We start from the raw sequence: 21117 nt of genomic DNA on the forward strand, positions 1-21117 counted from the left end.
ACAGAGGCGGGACAAGGTCCTCCAGCACCCAAGGCTGAGACACCAAAGTGCGCCCCTCCATCCCTGCCACCGCAGCCGTCACACACTGATTACTATTAGACTAAGAGGTGCCACAGGGCCCACAACCTCCCCAACACCTTAATATCTAGTTATCTGGCTTGCAGTCACTGCTATGTATTCCTTTTTCTTATTTCTTTCTGCTTCAAACACAATTAGGAATGACAGCTGAATGAATTGTGCGCCCCCTCCTACACTGCGCCCTGAGGCTGGAGCCTCTCCAGCCTCGGCCCGGCCCTGCTCTGAAAGACAAAATGTTCACATTTTGAGCAGTTGCACAGCTTGAGAAAGACCCCACTGACCAAAACAGATCTTATACATCTTATGGATTTTAAACTTTTCTTGAATAAACAGCTTTTTTTAATTGCATTGTGGTGCCGACTTTTGCTCTGAATTATTTTTGACAATCGTCTCAAAAAACTTTAAGCACCTACCTCCAGGAGAATCAGCCTGGTATCTGGTCATAGTCCTTTCTGTCTGGTTCAGCCACTTCCCAGAATGGAAAACCAGCTCCTCCATTCTAAATATGGGGCTGCTCACTCAGGTCAGAAGGAGAGAGCGCAAAGCGGCAACAACTGGGCAGTAAGGGGGAGTGAACTGGGTGGGAAAGGGGCATTATGTAGGGTGGACTGGGCATGGACAGAGGAGGACGACTGCCTTTTCCGTCTCAATTATATTCGATGGACCTCCCAGTTGAATACTTTAGAGTTGAGTTGCAGGGACTCATGGAGGTGCAGAACAGTAAGGCCTAGTGCACACCAGAGCGGTTCGGTCGCGTTTTCAGATCCGATTGCGGGTGCGGATCCGCTAGGGTAATGTATTTCAATGGGGTGGTGCACACCAGAGCAGGAAGGCGTTTTGCAGAAACGCATACTGCCGGGCTGCTGCAGATTTTGGATTGCGGAGGCGTTTCTGCCTCCAATGTAAAGTATAGGAAAACCGCAAACCGCTCTGAAAAATGGCAGTTCAGAGCGGTTTTGCAGGCGTTTTTTTTTTTTTTTACAGAAGCTGTTCAGTAACAGCTTTACTGTAACAATATCTGAAATATACTACACCAAAAACGCTTCCCAAAACCGCAAAATGCTAGGTGAAACGCTACAGAAAAAGAAAAAGCGTTTCAAAATCTGCTAGCATTTTGCGGATCTGCTAGCGGTTTTTGGTGTGCACCAGGCCTCAGAAGGCCATAAATCTTACCGACACTATTGGCAGAAGAGCACCACCTGTTACAATATTAACGTTACCAAAGCACCCTACCCCTTATCCATGATGGTAATATTGTAATGGGCTGTGCTTGCCTGGCATTGGCATCGGTAAAATGTACTGGCCCTTTGTGCATCAGAACCAGTTTCCTTGACGAGTGCTTTCCTATTTTTATTCAGAAGCTTCGCCTTATGTTTAGTGATTTGATATAGAGGTCTTTTCATCAGCAGCCAGTGGGGTGAATATCTCACTGATGGCTCAGACTCTAGACCACCATGTTTTGTACAGTTAATAGAGTAGACATAACAATAATGCTTTACATGTAGGTGGGGGTCTTTTATCCCTATTTCTCTGATTCAAAAGGTTCGGAAACCCCAGCCTCCTAAAAATAGAAATAGTTCAATACTGAACAAATGCTGCATTATATAGCTGATATATTTTTCAGCCTTGGGAAAAAGATATGGAGTTGTATTGGGTCACAGTTTAGCTGTGCCGTATTTTTTTTTTTTTTCATCTTTCTAATAACTTTTGGTGTAGAATTGTGAATGGTAGAATTGTGAAGGCCGAATGGCTGAACTTTAAGAGGCTTGTAAGCTCTGCATTCCTCATATTGGCTGCATGCACAACAACTGCTGCATACACAATGAGCCTCTATCAAGAAATTATCACTCTGTTTGTTCCTTGTGTAGCAAAGTATGACTTATACAGTTTAGTTATGTATCCCAGAAATGACTTAATAGCACATTTTATTCACTACAGTAATATGCATGGAAATCCCCTAAAAATGTCCGAAAACAGAAAATGCTTTCATAGTTTGATGGAGTACAATGTTGCCTTCTTTTAACAAATATTTACAAGTATTAATACACAAATATGGCCATTTAGGGAGTGGGGCTGCCTAATACTGTGGGCACATCTGGCTATTGGGAGAGGGGCTGCCTAATACTGGGGGCACATATGGCTATGGGAAGAGGGGCTGCCTAATACTGGGGGCACATCTGGCTATTGGGAGAGGGGCTGCCTAATACTGGGGGCAGATCTGGCTATGGGGAGAGGGGCTGCCTAATACTGGGGGCACATCTGGCTATGGGAAGAGGGGCTGCCTAATACTGGGGGCAGATCTGGCTATGGGAAGAGGGGCTGCCTAATACTGGGGGCACATATGGCTATGGGAAGAGGGGCTGCCTAATACTGGGGGCACATCTGGCTATGGGGAGGGGAGCTGCCTAATACTGGGGGCACATATGGCTATGGGAAGAGGGGCTGCCTAATACTGGGGGCACATCTGGCTATGGGAAGAGGGGCTGCCTAATACTGGGGGCACATCTGGCTATGGGAAGAGGGGCTGCCTAATACTGGGGGCACAAGTGGCTATGGGGAGGGGGGCCACCGAATACTGGGGAACAAATGGCTATGGGGAGGGGGCTACCTTATATTTGGGGGCACAAATGGCTATTAGGAGGGGGGCTGCCTTATACTGAGGGCGCATTTGTCTATACTGGGGAAGGAATATTCCTGGTTTCTGAGGTAAAAGTGGGTACCTCTGCTTATATCAGGGCTTTGGAGTCGGTCCAAAAATCCACCGACTCCGACTCCTCAGTTTAGGATGACTCCGACTCCACGACTCCGACTCCTCTAATTTGCATATTACAATTTTGTTGATTAAAAGTATGTAACATGAAATTTGTCTCTTAACTGCCAACGCTTAGGAATTTTACAAGACAACTGAAGTGAGAAGGATATGTAGACTACTATATTTATTCCCTTTAGACTAAAACTAGTCCTTGGTAAGAGTACTTGTAAAAGGTACAAACCGGAACAAAGAACATCTATCAGGCCCTAGGCAATGTAAGTGTGGGTACATGTAAGAATGATGTGCAGGTACTCTGCAGGGAAATGAGGAGATTCTGGGTGACAGACAACACCTCTGTGTTCAATGTGCACAGCATTCTCAGTGGATTCCCTGCAGCTCTGTGGGGAGTGCATATGTAGAGTATAGTACTACTGTGTAACAAAGTAAACCTGAGACAGATGAAATTAAAGTTTTATACATACCTGGGGCTTCCTCCAGCCGCCTTCAGGATAATCAGTCCCTCGTTGTCCTCCTCCACCACCTGGATCTTCTGCTATGAGTCCAGGTACTTGAGCCAGTCGGGCGTAGTGCGCATGCACACACTCCGCCGCCAGGAGCATACTACACCTGTGCAGCACTATTGCGCAGGTACAGAATGTTACTGGCTGTGGGAGCGGCATGCAGCCGGACAGCGCTGACTGGCTGAATTACCAGTACTCATATCAGAAGATCCGGGTGGTGGAGGACAGCGAGGGACTGATTAGCCTGAAGGGGGCTGGAGGAAGCCCCAGGTATTTATAAAACTTTACTTTTCATCCGTCTCAGGTACCCTTTAATTTGTAGTCACCAAACCAAATTTTAACAACATATCAAATTATTTGATTTCATCAGCAAAGGGAGTGCATACATTTGCATAAATCAGCATCAGTGCAGAATTATTTCCATCTCATTGACAATCTGCATTAGTGACACAGCTACACATCAGGCTTTATTCTTACAACATAGATGTTATTTAGTATATATGTTACGGCCAGAACCCGAAGTCTGGCCACTTCGGGTTCTGGCCGGTCAAAACGAGAAGTGGCCGGCTGATGCGGCCAATGTTAGAAATATACTGTAATTGCGGACTTTGGCCGGCCAGAACGCGTTGTGGCTATATGTGGCCGGCCAAGTCCCGAAGTGTCGCTCACCTCTCCCTGCTGCCGCTCTCCTCACTGTGGCAAGTTCTGTGTAGATTTATCTACCGCCGAAAGCCACGCTGAGCTCTCCCCGCAGCTGCATGTCACGCGCTCTCCCCACTGGCTCTCCCCATTGCCGCTCTCCCCACTGTCGCAAGTCCCGCTGACGAAAGTCACACTGTCCCCACCGCCGTTCCAGCAGCCAGGTCCTATGATAGGCTTGAAAGGACCCGAGGCTGCCTTTCATCGCTGCTCTTGTGCAAGGACCCTGGGCTGCCTAAATGCTGCCGGCTGCTTTCTCCTTATTTTTCCAGGACCCGGGGCTGCATATAGAGAATGAGGTGACACAGGCCCCAGGGCTCCAGCCTTCAGGTGACATATGGGGTGACAATATTTCTCATAAATGACTTATCACTACTTTGGCTGCTCCCACTCCCGGCTGCCTCAAAGTGTGCATAGAACAGAAGGAAATCATAGCGAAAATGCACCCTGTAGGTATTTAGAAAGTTAAGCCTGTCTAATTCCCCCTCATCTAAGACTAATCACCAGTGTAATTTGATCTCTCCCCTGTCTCACTTGACTGCCACGGAAGAGCAGCTATTTTGAAAGCACAGGATGTTAAGATGTCTGCTTCCACAAAATCAGGAAGTAGACACTCTGATTTGGTACAGGATTTGCATCAGCTTTAAAGGAAAACTTAAGTGTCCTAAAAAAAAATGACTTGTACTCACCCGGGGCTCCCCTCAGCCCCCTGCAGCTGAACGGTGCCCTCGCCGTGTCTCTCCGATGCAGCTGGACTCGCCGGTGGCCACTTCCGGTTTGGCCGTCACCGGCCGACAGGCTGGGAACGCGGCTGATTAGCCGCGTTCCCGGCCGCAATAGCATTAAAGAAGGCGCTATTGCGGCCGGGAACGCGGCTAATCAGCTGCGTTCCCAGCCTGTCGGCCGGTGACGGCGAAACCGGAAGTGGCCGCCGGCGAGTCCAGCTGCATCGGAGAGACACGGCGAGGGCACCGTTCAGCTGCAGGGGGCTGAGGGGAGCCCCGGGTGAGTACAAGTCATTTTTTTTAGGACACTTAAGTATTCCTTTAACAAAGAAATGTTTTTCTGTAAAGGTTATTATGCTGTTGTGTATCTTTCAGAGCAGAGAAGAAGTTCCCAGTGCCATTCATGGTGCTGGACAGGACGCGGGATGTTCTGGGATTTGTGCGTTTTGGGCTTTGGCCAACTGACTTTGGCCATTTTGCAAACTGGCCGGCCAATGTCAGAAATTCTCAGCATTTTGGACTTTGGCCGACGTCAAATCGGCCAGTTCTAGAAACGGCCGGCCAATTCTAGAACTGGCCGATTTCTGGTTTTGGCCATAACATATATAAGAGATTCCTGTGTACACATCATATATACAGTCACAATCAGATATGTATATCTGACCTTAAAAATACAGGGACTGCTTTATTGAAGCAGCACAAGTAACTAATTTTGATTGGTGTATTTCATTTTTGTGGACTAAGCATAGCTTTTACTGTGTATATATACTGTATATATACATTATTTTTAATGACTATTATCTGAGAAATAGAACATAGAATAGAATAGAATAGAATCATATTTTCTATTTTAATTACAGTTACAAATTAATTAGGAGTCGGAGTCGGTGCATTTTTTCCCGACTCCGACTCCAGGCACCCAAAATTGCCCGACTCCACGACTCCGACTCCACGACTCATACAGTAACCTATGTTATGTGCTGGGGTGATTTATTGACTTTAGCTGAAAGTTAAAACCTTATTTGTAAATGAAAATTTTATGTAAACGATTTAAAGAGTGAAGGTAAACTTTCATTTGTAAAGCAGAAACGTTTGAAAGAAATAAACTGAAGCTGAGCAAGAAACCCTATATTTCCTGTCAGGCTTGAAGCTCCCAGCGCAGTGGAAACTGTGATGAGATGTGTCAGTGGGGCATTGTGTGTGCAGAGTTCAGTGCTGCGCGACTCCTCTGAAGTGTCATAAGCAGGCCTTTGTCAGAGCGGAGCTGTGGCATGTTACCTCATTTGGTTCTAGCAGCTGAAATAAGAATGCATTAGAGAAACAGGATGGCTGTGGCTTTGCTATGAGCATTAACCTTCCTGTCACAGTTTTTTTTCTTTCTTCTCAGGAAGCTGTACAGTGGGAAGCTGAGTGTAGCTGTTATCTGAGAGGGGAAGCAGTATGGGTGAAATTGTGATGGTCTGTTAGATGCCTTAAATTTGTGGAACTGTTGGGGGAATTTTATTACAGCTCATTTCCAGTCTAGAGGCCTAAAAATACCATTAAATAGTTAACTGATATGAGCACTCAAATGTTACAATCTGTCTGAACTGAGGCTTCTTCAGCTACAAATTCTGTGTTGAAATTCTGATCAGGTGAGCAGAGGCTGATAAATTGAGATGCTGATGTTGTTTGGATTGTATCTTTCATGCAGTTCACAATACAAGGGGGTGTGGCACAGACCAAGTCTCTCTGAGAAGACTGCAGCCTACAGCATTAGTGTGTGGTACAGGAAGTGGCCCGTATCTGCGCTCTTAACTAGGAGGAGGTACTTTTTTTAATTGTGATTTTATTTGAGATCAGCAAATCAAGGAGTTTCTAATTGGAAAGAAAAAAAAAACCCTCTGCCACAAAGTATCTCGATCAGGAAAATTCTCTGTTCTTGGGGTGCATGCATGCAAAATGAGTGCCGCAGAAATGTGGGTGTGGGGGGAAAGACTTTCTTTGATTGCTGTTCTCTCAGGCCCCGTTCAAACTTAAAAGCAAATTGCGATTGTGTGCTACTTTTTTGGTTTGATTTTTTTTTTGGCTATTGCGTTTTGCGATTTGCATTAGATTGAATGAGAATCTCAACCCAATTGCTGGAAAAATGCTGCATGCTGCGCATTTGCGATCAATGCTAATCGCAAACACAACGCAATCTCTAGGAGGAATCCCATAGGATTACTGGTGCAGCAGTGTTTTGCTGCATTCAGCAAAGGGCGAATAGCCAGCAAAAAACTTCCCAGTGTGCATGGGGCCCTTTGGCCATTAGAGAGGCAGGCAAGCACATCTGCAATGTTATTAGTAAGCTGTCACCCAAAGGCATCATGAAATAATGTTTCTGGCAACAAAAAGATTTTACATAGTGTAAATGTTGGTTTAAAAAAACAGAGCAAAAGCAAACCTGGTACTTAGTGCACTGTACGCAGCACTGAATAATGGCGGAGGTGTCTTATACATTCTTCTCTTGGTATTGACAGGTCCTGGAGACTCTACAGTGAACTTCTGTGAAGATGCCTGTCCCTCCTCCCCCAGCACCGCCTCCTCCACCCACATTTTCACAGGTACGTTGCTACTGTATCCTATAGCCCTATATCATGCTTATTAACAACAAGGCTTACTACATTTCTACTCTTCTAAAATGAATTGTATACTTTTCTGTTTTTATAATTTATTTCCTTTTTTTTTTTTTCTTTTTTTAGATTACAATTTTTTTTTAGTTAGTTTACATTCTAAAAAGAAAAATACAGTAGTATAGAAATGATCCTTCATAGGCCGAATATTAAATACAAGGGTAAAATAGGATTTCCTTATGATTCAAAGATGCTTTGCCCAGGCTCCTATCGCACAGTAATTGCAGTGATAGATGCACTGTAATTACCCAACGGAATTTGCAACGAGAGGTGGCGGGTAATTAGCAGCAGTATGTAGAGGGTGCCCAGCGCAGCTACCTGAGGGGCTTTAAAGCTGTGTGGTGACCCGACGGGGAGCTCTGGGGATCTTCTTATTAAAGGAGACCCCCAGATGCTGCGGCGGAATTTGGTGGCGGATGTTAGGCGGGTGCGCGCATTTGTGGGAAGTGAGGCTGTGGTGCTGAAGGACAGCACTGCAGTGTAAGCCTCACTCCCCATCGCCCGGTAAAAGGGAGCATCGCTTAGGCTTTCGCCTTAGTAATGCTCCCTAACGATCGGCCATCATGCAAAGGAAGCCGGCAATAGGATTTGCCGGTAATCCGCGTGCGATGGCAAGGTGATAAGTAGCTCGCATCTGCTAGCTACTTATCACCTTGAATAGGATATGGCCAGTAGAGCAACAATTTGTTTTAAATACATTCGAAATCAACATTTATTTTTTGCTGCGGCGCACTTCGCGTGCCGCGGGTTATGGGGGCCCGCAATTGGAATTTTGCACAGGGGCCCGCAGCTGGTTGTGTCCGCCACTGACACACACCCTACAGTGTGGCCAACCTCAGAAATACATTTTTACTGACCAAGCACAAAAAAATTACTGACAGAACACTTTTTTTTTACTGACATCTACTATTATTGAAATTAAATGAAAGACATCACACATGCACCCCACGTGCAATACACCGGCAACCACGTGGGGCACGAATGAGGAAGGAGAGTGCAGTGGCGGACACCGGACAGGTGTAATATTAATGCACGGCATCTGGAGGGGGGGGACTTTGATATATTTACATTTGGGGGATGCAACTGGGGGTTTCCGTCACATTTTTTCTCGATTATCGCAGCCCTTACCACTGCACGCCTGATTGAGCATGCCAACCTGAGATTTTCCAGCATGTCCGATTGATACATGCGATCGATTACATGCAACCAATTTCGGCCCGAAATTGGTTTGATTGTCAACTAGGCATGCTCTTGGTGGCACCGATTTTTATAATATCAATAATAATTGTCTTATCTGATGGTTGATCGGCCGCCAAGTCTACAGATGTATGGCCACCTTTAGCTAGAGCAGTGTACATTCCAGAGTGATACGTGAACTGATAAGCAGTAAAGGCTCATACACACATCAGACTATAGTCTTTGGAAAATGAAAGATCATAGACCAATCTTACCACCCTTCGTGTAGTATGAGAGCCATACCTACACAGTCTATTCTATGGAGCTGAACTCCCCATCAGAAAAAAATCTTTGCAAGATGCTGCACACACAGATGCTGTACAGACACAAAAGATCAGTATCTGCAACAGATCTGTTCCTGCCAAAGATCCGTTCCTGCAAACTGCATTCATTGTCTATGAGATCTGCAGATCATCATACACACCTTGTTTAACTGACATTCATCTGCAGATCAGACAATCATCTGCAGATCTGAAAATCCATCCTGGTGGATCTGATCTGCAGATGAATGTCTGTTAAACAAGGTGTGTATGATGATCTGCAGATCTCAGACTATAAATGCATTTTGCAGGAACAGATCTTTTGCAGATAATGATCTTTTGAATGTGTACAGCATCTTTGTGTGCAGCATCTTGCAAAGATTTCTGTCTGATGAGGAGTTCAGCTCCATAGAATAGACTGTGTAGGTATGGCTCTCATACTACATGTAAGGGGGTAAAATTGGTCTGTGATCTTTTATTTTCCAAAGACTATGGTCTGATGTGTGTATGAGCCTTAAGTGCTGTGATCTTCTGGGAAAGAGAGAGGGGTTTTTTTACTGACACCACACATTTTTTCATGGACTTTACTGACAGCCCAGATTTGACTTTTTTACTGACAGTCAGTAAATTTACTGACGGTTGGCAACACTGACACCCTACTACCTGATTTTAACCACATAATGTCAATTTTTAAAAACAAAATCCATTGCAGTCTGAGAATGGCATCCAGTGTTATGGCTGCCACTGCAGGGACATTATACAAACCTCACTGGTAGCACCCAAACCTGCTGACATAAAATAGCACCACCCACATACATAAACTTTTGATCACAGATATGTTCTACACTTACTAGTGTGCTTTATGATCTATCATAAACTGCATATACAAATTGGAAACTTTCTACAGTCTATCATTGTGAGACTATGAACATAAAGTAAATGGAGGACAGACTAAAAGGATGCAGTAGATGGCAGCAGCACTGCATAAATAACAGTGATAAATACTACATCAGTAAAATCCATAAAAAAAATACAACTAAAATACCAATTGCAGGAGCATATTACATATAAACCTCAGAGTTAGAATGGTTGAGGTGAGTCACCGGGAAACCTCTTAAAGAGAACCCGAGGTGTGTTTAAAGAATGTTATCTGCATACAGAGGCTGGATCTGCCTATACAGCCCAGCCTCTGTTGCTATCCCAAACCCCACTAAGGTCCCCCTGCACTCTGCAATCCCTCATAAATCACAGCCATGCTGTGAGGCTGTGTTTACATCTGTAGTGTCAGTCTCAGCTGCTCCCCCGCCTCCTGCATAGCTCCGGTCCCTGCCCCCGTCCCTTCCCTCCAATCAGCAGGGAGGGAAGGGATGCAGGCGGGGCCTGGAGTTCTGCAAGAGGCGGGGAGAGCAGCAGACTGACACTATAGAGATAAACACAGCCAGCTCTGACAAGCTGTTTGTCAGCAGCGTGGCTGTGATTTATGATTGATTGCAGAGTGAAGGGAGACCTTAGGGGGGTTTGGGATAGCAACAGAGGCTGGGCTATATAGGCAGATCCAGCCTCTGTACGCAGATAATATTCTTCAAATCCACCTCGGGTTCTCTTTAAAGCGGACACAAACCAAACATTTTTTTTAATTCAAAATATTTAGTTGCACCACTCTGACACATACAAAGATAAATAAACACTCCTACAAGCCTATGAGCATTTCAGTGCATGCTTTTCACTCTCCTCTTTGCATAACTAGGGTTATACAGGTGGCAGCCATTAGCAATTCCTCCTTTGCTGGACACCATCTACTCCACCAGTTTGCCGGCTTATTTGCCGGCAATATGAAAGGAAGGGAGGGGTTTCTCCAATAAATGTAAAATATTTAATATTTGCCATCATGCAGCTGAAAAAAGGCTGCTATTTATTATTATAATTTAGAAAATAGATTTTATTTCTGAAATCTTGTATTTTTAGTTTGGGTCCACTTTAAGGGTAACCGTTCTCCAATCACAGCGCCTTCTACAACCTATCCGAAACCTAACATTTCTAGAGGGTGTTGTCATTGGAGAACTATTGAAACAGCTAATGAGTCAGCTAATGGGTCAACAATACACATAGCATGTGTATTGCTGACCCACAACCAGGGCTGTGGATCCGACTCCAGGTACCCAAAATGGCTTGGACTCCTCGACTCCTTAGTTTAATACTTACCAGGGCTGTGGATTTGGTCCAAAAATCATCTGACTCCGACTCCTCAGTTTTTGAATCCACCGACTCCAGGTACCCAAAATTGCTCAGACTCTGCAGCCCTGCCCACAACATCAATTAATGATCCACCATGAGGAATTGATGAGTGAGCACGTTATCTTTTGTTGCTACACTGCCACATGCTGCTCGCTCATGCCCCACCCATTTTGCCTCCTCCCCTCCCCAATGCTGGGCTATAGAAAACAACGTGTCTGTACAGCGCACCTTCCCTGATTGTATAGGCCGATGTTAGTTGCCTCTCTTATTTCCTCTCATGGCCACTCAATCGGCTAAAGAAAAGCCTTTTTCAATCAACTTGATTAAGAGAACCTTAGTTTTTATCAAATGTATCATATGTTAAAGTCTACTAATTACCCTGCGGATCTATTGGTATAATCCTTCCTAATCCTAGTAGGTAAGTGGCTACTGTGGGTTTATAATGTTAATTATTTATCGCATTGGGGAGCTTTTTTTGTCCTAAACCAACAAAATGTCTTTGAAAGTTAGGTGGGGAATATCTTGGGAATTACTCCTTACTTAGACACAAAATTTTGGTTGTGTTTCTGTAAAGACTCTAAATCAGGCTTTTTCAATCTTGAGTGCCCTGCAGGGGTTCTTGTCATTTTTTTCCCATCGTGGGGGTTGGGGAAAGTATGATAGAGAGCACACTATAATATGGAGCACTGTAAAAAGAAGCATTACATTCTGAATAATAATGAGCACATTAACAAGCACTAGAATAAGGAGACATAATAAAGGGTAGTGACATAAACAACCACACAATCTTTAATAAGCATGCCACCTGCTAAAGAAGTTCAGGGGTTCTTTGAGATCCATTTGCAAGGTTCCTCCAGGGTAAAAAGGTTGAGAAAGGCTGCTCTACATGAAGCACTATAGGTTGCACTGCTTCAAATTTTTTTTTCTTCTAGGCAAATATAGAAAAACCGTCTTTGAGTAAATCTGAGCAGTCAGGAAGAAATGCCTTGTTGAGTGATATTAACAAAGGGCGAAAGCTCAAGAAGGCCGTCACCAATGACAGAAGCGGACCAATTCTTGATCGTAAGTGTATTATAGTGCAGACAGACAGATTCCATGATTTATTATCTCAATTTTGCATGTTATATGTATTTAACTTTCAGGCCCCTTTCACAGTGGGACATTTTCATTGCAGTGTGTTTTACTTTTTTTTTTTTTTTTACCGGAGGGTAACGCTAAAGCAATGAAAACCTAGGGGGCATAGCAGAGCTACTGCAGTGCGATGCAGTGGAAGTACCCAATTTATCGCAACAACAGCGCGTTACCGGCGGGCACTCGCGGTGATGTGCGGCGACCGGAAGTCATGTAAATCTATGGCGCTGCAGATATTTTAAACTGTTTGCTGTTCGCGCTGCGCATGCGCGGAATATATTTTGTCGATACACTTCCGGGCACTTCCTAGTTCGGCCACAGGAAGTGAGTGCTAGAGAGCCTCACTTCCTGCTTGGCTTGCAGCCAGAAGTGAGATTACTGCACATTGCTGCATTAATCTCTGAGGGCTGTTTTTGGCGGTGCGATGACATTGCACCGCCAAAAACAGCCCCCAGAGATTACTGCAGCAACAAAAACACTGGTTCACATTGTGAAACCAGCCTGAGGCTACCCTATCAGGCCCAGTTCCACAGAAATTGCTACAAAAAAACTACAACACTTAAAGCCAGACTAAGCCCAAAACTCATCAAGGAAAGTTCCGATGATGATGTTGTTTAGTGAACAGTAAACTAAAAGTATTACCTTTCTAATTAAAGTACAGTAGGTATGTTTTCTGCAACTGTTCACCTATCTATACAGATCTCCACTATCTGTAATTCCCTGTTATCAGAACTAAGCCTGTTACTGTGGATAGGGGCAGTTGACTGGTGCTGGGGGCAGGTGCCTGTGGTGAGTGCTTGGGGGCAGGTGCCTGTGACGAGTGGTGGGGGCAGGTGCCTGTGACGAGTGGTGGGGGCAGGTCCCTGTGACGGGTGGTGGGGGCAGGTCCCTGTGGCGGATGCTGGGGGCAGGTGCCTGTGGCGGATGCTGGGGGCAGGTGCCTGTGGCGAATGCTGGGGGCAGGTGCCTGTGGCGGATGCTGGGGGCAGGTGCCTGTGGCGGATGCTGGGGGCAGGTGCCTGTGGCGGGTGCTGGGGGCAGGTGCCTGTGGCGAGTGCTGGGGCAGGGGGGCCTGCGGCGAGTGCTGGGGCAGGGGGGCCTGTGGCGAGTGCAGGGGGCGGGGGCCTGTGGCGAGTGCAGGGGGCAGGTGCCTGTGGCGAGGGCAGGTGCCTGTGGCGAGTGCAGGGGGCAGGTGCCTGTGGCGAGTGCAGGGGGCAGGTGCCTGTGGCGAGTGCAGGGGGCAGGTGCCTGTGGCGAGGGCAGGGGGCAGGTGCCTGTGGGGAGGGCAGGGGGCAGGTGGCTGTGGCGAGGGCAGGGGGCAGGTGGCTGTGGCGAGGGCAGGTGGCTGTGGCGAGTGCAGGGGGCAGGTGGCTGTGGCGGGTGCTGGGGGCAGGTGGCTGTGGCGGGTGCTGGGGGCAGGTGGCTGTGGCGAGTGCTGGGGGCAGGTGTGCTGGGGGCAGGTGCCTGTGGCGGGTATTGGGGGCAGGTGCCTGTGAAGGGTGCTGGAGGCGGGTGCCTGTAACAGGTGTTGGGGGCAGGTGCCTGTGACGGTTGCTGGGGGCAAGTGTGCATGACTGGGGGACTGGCTTTGCCTCCATTGGTCTATACTTGGCTTGGGCATAATTATTTAAAAGTTGATTATTTTCAAGGACATTATATCCATCAGTGTCTCCCTTCTTGGAACAGCATTCTTCAGTGTGTAGCATTGATCCGCCACTGTGTCCTGTTGGTGTGGCTGAATGCATGAGGTTTGATCTGATATGTTTGGCCGGGTGGCCATCCCATGTGTGCGCAGAAAGTGTGCGCAGAGAGAGATTGATTGGGTGGTGACTCACCCAATTGCACTTTCCAGCGGCAATCTCTATGGTGATGGCGGCGTCATGTGACACACTGGTACATACATATTGCAGGTCACATGATGCCATAGTTGCCATGTAGATAGCTGCTGGAGAGTGCAGTTGGGTAAGTTCTTCCCTTGGATGTGCACTGCACGTATTTTTGAATAGATGGTGGTAGGGAGAAGGGAAGAGGACCAGAATCCCGCCCTCTATCGCCAGGCCGGCATCATAGCAGCTGTGGGCCGAATCCGGCCCGCGGGCCGTAGTTTGCCCAGCCCTCTCCTACACTGTTTAACCATTTCTTACATTTAGTAAATTGAAACAGCATGGCATTGTCACAGGCAAACTGCCAGTAGCACCAGACACAACCACTTGCACCAGGAGCCTCTCTCACCGCCAGGTGTAAAGGATGCATTTGCTGGCCAAAATTTACAAAAGCTGTGCAACTTTGGGGGAAAAAATCCTAGTCTGCCACTATTCTGATTGACTGCTCTGGGCAACTGTACCGGCTCAGCACCCCTTTTTTGCACCCCTATCTTCCACTTGTCTAACTGTACCGTTATGAGCTGTATTTTGTTATGTACCTGTATAAAAACCTTTGAGAAAATATTTTAATATCACTGATGTGGACACAATATGGCTTTTATGTTCTTGAAAGACTTATAGGCATTTCCATATTTCTCCTTACAGAACCCAAATCATCCCCAGGAGGAGGCGGAGGAGGAATGGGCGGCGGTGGCGGAGGAGGAGGAATGGGCGGTGGTGGCGGAGGAATAGGAGGTGGCAGTGGAGGCCCCGCTGGGCTAGGTGGCTTATTTCAAGGTGGAATGCCAAAGCTTCGATCTTCTGGAAACAGAGAAAATGGTAACAGCACACTTTTATAATTTATCTACTAATTTTATCTGGCATGAATTGTTAGCATAATCTGTCATTTATCTTGCACATATCTAAGAGCTAGAAATAGAATCCTTTATAATTGCATCTTTGTACTGGAACAGAGCTGCACCACCTAGTGACCAACAACCATATTGCAAACTGTTAATGTTTCAGGGCTTGTTCACATGAGCGTCTGCTGGGTGTCCAACAGCATCTCAGTCAAATGCTTTCTGCAAGTGTGCAGAAAAGCAGTTTACACCTTTCTGCGGTGATCGTTTTTCTTTCCCGCAAGGAGACTCTTAGAGGCGGCAGTAAGCGACCCTGGAAGCTGCATGTTATCTGCTGAAATGATGAGAAAAATGGGGATCGGAACGCAGCGTTTGTGTGAACAGTATAGGTACAGAACAAGCACTGCCATTCACTTGAATGGGCAGTGCTTAATCGACAAGCACCATGGTTGGTGGAAAAACCAACCACAACCGTTTTATGTGAACCAGCCCTTAGAAGGCAACATTTTAGTATTTCAGCAGGTGGCTTTTAAGGCAGTTTTCCACTGAGAAACGCGATCGCACTGCAGCGATTCCGTCATAATCCATCAGATGTACGGCAGGATTAACCTCTTGCCGACCGTGTCACGCCGATGGGCGTGGCCGCGGCGGCAGCCCCAGGACCGCCTAACGCCAATTTGCGTAAAGTCCTGGGGCACCCTAAAGCAGGAGATCGCGCGCAGGCTGCGCACGCATCTCCTGCTTGGGGGGTGGAGCTCCGCCCCTCCTTCAGTCTCCGAGTGGCTATTGCTGCTCGGGAGACTGTTAGACGGCGATTACGCCGACTATTTGCATATACAGCGCTGCGATCGGCAGCAGCGCTGTACTTGGGGACAGCTGTGTCACACGGCTGTCCCCCTGGGGGACAAGAGAACCATCGGCTCTCATAGGCAGAAGCCTACGACAGACGATCGCCGTAATTGGCTGGCTGTGGGGAGGGATGGAAGAAAATTAAAGAAACAGTGTTTTTTTATAAAAAAAAAAAAAACTATTTATAAAAATAAATAAATAAACATGGGGGGAGCGATCAGACCCCACCAGCAGAGCGCTCTGTTGGTGGGGAGAAAAGGGGGGGGGGAATCACTCATGTGCTATGTTGTGCGGCCCTGCAGCTTGGCCTTAAAGCTGCAGTGGCCAATTTTACTAAAAATGGCCTGGTCACTAGGGGGGTTTAGCACTGCAGTCCTCAAGAGGTTAAGATGCATTTGCACTTTCCAACGGGAGAAATTCAAAACGTCCTGGAAAATATTCTGAATGGCTTACTAATTGAAGATGAAAAACCAGCACCATATGTTTTATAACGATTGCGAAGGAGGCAAATTGCACAGAAATTGCAGGAGGCACGATGACTACTGTTGGTAAAAATTGTGGTGCAAATGCAGGGCACGAATGGAAACCTCCCTATGAGGTTTCCATCACCATTGAGACCCAATTCACATTTGAGCGCTCTTCCGGCGATTTTGGCAAAACGCTTAAACGCTAGCGCGTTTGAAAGCACTAGTGTAATTAAACCCTATGAGCCCGTTCTTAATTGGGCAGTTTGCGCTAATCGCCCAAAATCGTGAAATGCAAACGCATAGCCTGCACCATTTTCAGGCGATTTCCCGGCGATCACGTTTCAGTGCTATAGAAGCGCTAAACGCAATTGCGGAGAAATCACTGCACTGTCCAGTGATTTTTTTTTTTCGCGTGAAATTACAGAAAAATCACTCCCGCAAAACGCCGGCGTTTGTTTTGCGCTTCTAAGTGTGAATGGGGCCTAAGTGTACCTAGCATTTTGCTACTTGATTGCATTGCAAAACGCATGTAGTGGTAAGCCGCCCTTAGGTTTTTTTGGACCACTTCAAAAGGACTTATAGGGGTACCACGTACTTCTCTTACAACTTCTTAGAGATCTCCAAGCAACTCCCACTAAGAATATCATCAGTGAGTCCCTGGACTTCAACTGGATTAATTAAAAATAGTAACACATCAGCAGAGGAATGTGTGCATCAAACACCAAGTTAAAACCTGATATATCTGGCTTGTTGCACAAACTAATCCCCGCAGGGCAACCGTTTTGCGGTAATTAGTTGTGAGGAGGAAGGAAGAACCCGGACTGACAGCAACCGGGAGCGGGGAGAGGTGCGCGGACAGCTGACTGTCGGGGCTCGTCCTGCTTACATATACAGGTCCTTCTCAAAAAATTTGTGATAAAGTTCATTACTTTCTGTAATGTACTGATAAACATTAGACTTTCATATATTTTAGATTCATTACACACAACTAAAGTAGATCAAGCCTTTTATTGTTTTAATATTGATGATTTTGGCATACAGCTCATGAAAACCCAAAATTCCCATCTCAAAAAATTAGCATATCATGAAAAGGTTCTCTAAACGAGCTATTAACCTAATCATCTGAATCAACTAACTCTAAACACCTGCAAAAGATTCCTGAGGCTTTTAAAAACTCCCAGCCTGATTCATTACTCAAAACCGCAATCATGGGTAAGACTGCCGCCCTGACTGCTGTCCAGAAGGCCATCATTGACACCCTCAAGCAAGAGGGTAAGACACAGAAAGAAATTTCTGAACGAACAGGCTGTTCCCAGAGTGCTGTATCAAGGCACCTCAATGGGAAGTCTGTGTAAAGGAAAAAGTGTGGCAGAAAACGCTGCATAACGAGAAGAGGTGACCGGACCCTGAGGACGATTGTGGAGAAGGACCGATTCCAGACCTTCGGGGACCTGCGGAAGCAGTGGACTGAGTCTGGAGTAGAAACATCCAGAGCCACCATGTACAGGCGTGTGCAGGAAATGGGCCACAGGTGCCGCATCCCCCAGGTCAAGCCACTTTTGAACCACAAACAGCGGCAGAAGCGCCTGACCTGGGCTACAGAGAAGCAGCACTGGACTGTTGCTCAGTGGTCCAAAGTACGTTTTTCAGATGAAAGCAACTTTTGCACGTCATTCGGAAATCAAGGTGCCAGAGTCTGGAGGAAGACTGGGGAGAGGGAAATGCCAAAATGCCTGAAGTCCAATGTCAAGTACCCACAGTCAATGATGGTCTGGGGTGCCATGTTAGCTGCTGGTGTTGGTCCACTGTGTTTAATCAAGGGCACGGTCAACGCAGCTAGCTATCAGGAGATTTTGGAGCACTTCATGCTTCCATCTGCTGAAAAGCTTTATGGAGATGAAGATTTCATTTTTCAGCACGAACTGGCACCTCCTTACAGTGCCAAAACCACTGGTAAATGGTTTACTGACCATGGTATTACTGTGCTCAATTGGCTTGCCAACTCTCCTGACCTGAACCCCATAGAGAATCTGTGGGATATTGTGAAGAGAAAGTTGAGACCCAAGACCCAACACTCTGGATGAGCTTAAAGGGAAGGTTCAGGGAGGGATAAAAAAAAAATCCGCATCCACTTACCTGGGGCTTCCTCCAGCCCGTGGCAGGCAGGAGGTGCCCTCGGCACCGCTCCGCAGGCTCCCGGTGGCCGACCCGACCTGGTTGGGCCTCTTCTGCGTTCCAAAATGCGCCTCACGACGGCGTGCTGACGTCATCGGATGTCCTCCGGGCTTTACTGCGCAGGCTCAGAACTACTGAGCCTGCGCAGTACATCCCGGAGGACGTCCGATGACGTCAGCGCGCCGCCGTGAGGCGCATTTTGGAACGCAGAAGAAGCCTGGCCGGCGGCCTGGCCAGGTCGGGTCGGCCACCGGGAGCCTGCGGAGCGGTGCCGAGGGCACCTCCTGCCTGCCACGGGCTGGAGGAAGCCCCAGGTAAGTGGATGCGGATTTTTTTTTTTATTATTATTTTTTTAACAGTCCCTGAACCTTCCCTTTTAAGGCCGCTATCGAAGCTTCCTGGGCCTCCATAACACCTGAGCAGTGCCACAGGCTGATTGCCTCCATGCCACGCCGCATTGAAGCAGTCATTTCTGCAAAAGGATTCCCGACCAAGTATTGAGTGCATAACTGAACATAATTATTTGAAGGTTGACTTTTTTTGTTTTAAAAACATTTTTCTTTTATTGGTCGGATGAAATATGCTAATTTTTTGAGATCGGAATTTTGGGTTTTCATGAACTGTATGTCAAAATCATCAATATTAAAACAATAAAAGGCTTGAACTACTTCAGTTGTGTGTAATGAATCTAAAATATATGAAAGTCTAATGTTTATCAGTACATTACAGAAAATAATGAACTTTATCTCAATATGCTAATTTTTTGAGAAGGACCTGTACGGTGAAAGCATCAAGCCTGGATTTCAGGTGCCCAGCTGTGACTGCCGGAGTGGCTGAGGGGTGACCCATACTCTGCTGAGCTGTTGGGCCTGCTAGGCCGCATCTTCCGGTGAGTCTTCCCATATTGGGGAGGGGGGGATGTGAATGCAATTACATCTGCTTGAAAGACTTATCACCTTTTATTATAAAGGACTGAACTTTAGAGCGCTAACCCATCTTAATATTTGATCCCTTAACTTGGTGTTTGATGCACACATTCCTCTTCTGTGTTAATTAAAAATAGCCTACTTACACACAAACTTCCCACTTGGGTCATGTGAGATCATCATCCTTGTTGCGGAAAGGTATGTGGATCAGTGTTGGTGTGATTGCAGTTGCATGCAGTGTCCACAGCAAGTGACTTCCATAAAATATACCGTATTGTTCCGCTTACATCACCAATGCGGAAGTGAAGGCAGAGAGGCTACGGCAACGTGCACAGACCACACAGCGGCGGATTTACCGATGTTCAGCGCGATAATCACTCGGTAAGCCGCAGCAGCCTTCACACTCTCCGCATATTCCCACATTAGAGAGCCAGGGAAGGGAGGCAGAGGAGGACGGAGGTGGGCGGAAACGATGGAGGGTCGCGGCAGCCTCGGGGGACACACACTGTGCATTACCATACTGCAGGCCACACACAAGCTTTAGGCAGACAGGTTGTCACAGGGGACAGAAAAGTACAGGGTGCACAAGAACACAGGGCATTTTAGAGGAGGGGAGCACTTTGGAGGACCCGGGGGCACTTTGGAGGACCCAGGGGGGGGGGGGGGGGGAATTTGGAGGACACAGGGGACACCTTAGGCTTAGAGGACATAAGGGGCATTTAAGAGGACACAAGGAGCATGGATGAGGACACAGGGGGACAGAGGACCACACAGGGACAGTGGAGATCAAAAAAGAGACACTACAGGTACAAAGGGGACACATAAATTGGGGAGGGGAGAATATCCACAAGATGCCCCTCTACCATGGATGCCCCAGGTTTAGTATTTTTTTTCCTGGTTTTTGTCCTCTAAACCTAGGTGCGTCTTATGGTCCGAAAAATACGGTAATCAAGACATCCTAAGCCTAACGTGGGATACTGATCACCCATGCCTTTCGTGTGTGCTGGGGGGAGGGGACATGGCTGATCAGACAGTCCAGGTTTGGTGGATTACTTATGAAATCCCCATCAGGACATTTGAAGATCTTTGGAGATGCCTTAGTATATTGCATCTGGAGTATCAGAGTATTTTTTAGACCCACAGCTGGTCCAGCCCACTCATCCTGCAACCCTAAATGGAAAATGTATTTGAAAACTCATGGGATTTGATCCATCCTCCATAATGTAGCTTATAATGGCTCCTATACAAATTATGCCACTATTATACCTCCACCCCAAAATGACAAGTGCTTTCATTATGTCCCCCATTCTTAGCCTCTCTTCCTGTGAATCCCCTCTTTCTGAATAGATGGCAAAACCTTTTTTTACTCCATTTGCAGATCATATCCCTTTGTCCTTTGTACAAACCTAGGGAGTTAAAGCTGATGTACAGTATATATGGATGTTAATTAGCTCTCCAAGCTAAATATATCCAGTGTATCTAACTTTTCCTTGTAAGTGAGAAGCTCCATCCCCTTATATTAGTAAACCCAACTATAATTACATTAGTAAACACAACTAATGTTAAAGAAAAACTTAAGTGAAATAAATAAAGATTTTAACTTACCTGGGGCTTCTTCCAGCCATCTGGACTTGTACTGTGCCCACAATGTCCTCCTGATCCCCTCCGGTCAGCAGAGGTGACTCCT

The 21117-nt window shown here is 46.6% G+C and overlaps 1 protein-coding gene and 1 long non-coding RNA gene across 6 annotated transcripts in view; one reads left to right on the forward strand and one right to left on the reverse strand.

Annotated features, from left to right (window-relative positions):
- Positions 1 to 21117, forward strand: part of WIPF1 (WAS/WASL interacting protein family member 1) — a 179749-nt gene that overhangs the window by 83148 nt on the left and 75484 nt on the right. For all 5 annotated transcript variants that reach the window (XM_068245472.1, XM_068245473.1, XM_068245475.1 and 2 more), the window contains 3 exons: positions 7277 to 7360; positions 12093 to 12222; positions 14820 to 14993. In XM_068245472.1, the coding sequence (XP_068101573.1) occupies positions 7310 to 7360; positions 12093 to 12222; positions 14820 to 14993 (355 nt within the window). In that variant the 5' untranslated portion in view covers positions 7277 to 7309. The remainder of the gene's footprint in view (positions 1 to 7276; positions 7361 to 12092; positions 12223 to 14819; positions 14994 to 21117) is intronic.
- Positions 1 to 21117, reverse strand: part of LOC137524941 (uncharacterized) — a 166689-nt gene that overhangs the window by 1068 nt on the left and 144504 nt on the right. The window lies entirely within an intron of this gene.

The sequence above is a fragment of the Hyperolius riggenbachi genome, chromosome 7 (assembly GCF_040937935.1).
Source record: "Hyperolius riggenbachi isolate aHypRig1 chromosome 7, aHypRig1.pri, whole genome shotgun sequence".
NCBI lineage: Eukaryota > Metazoa > Chordata > Amphibia > Anura > Hyperoliidae > Hyperolius > Hyperolius riggenbachi.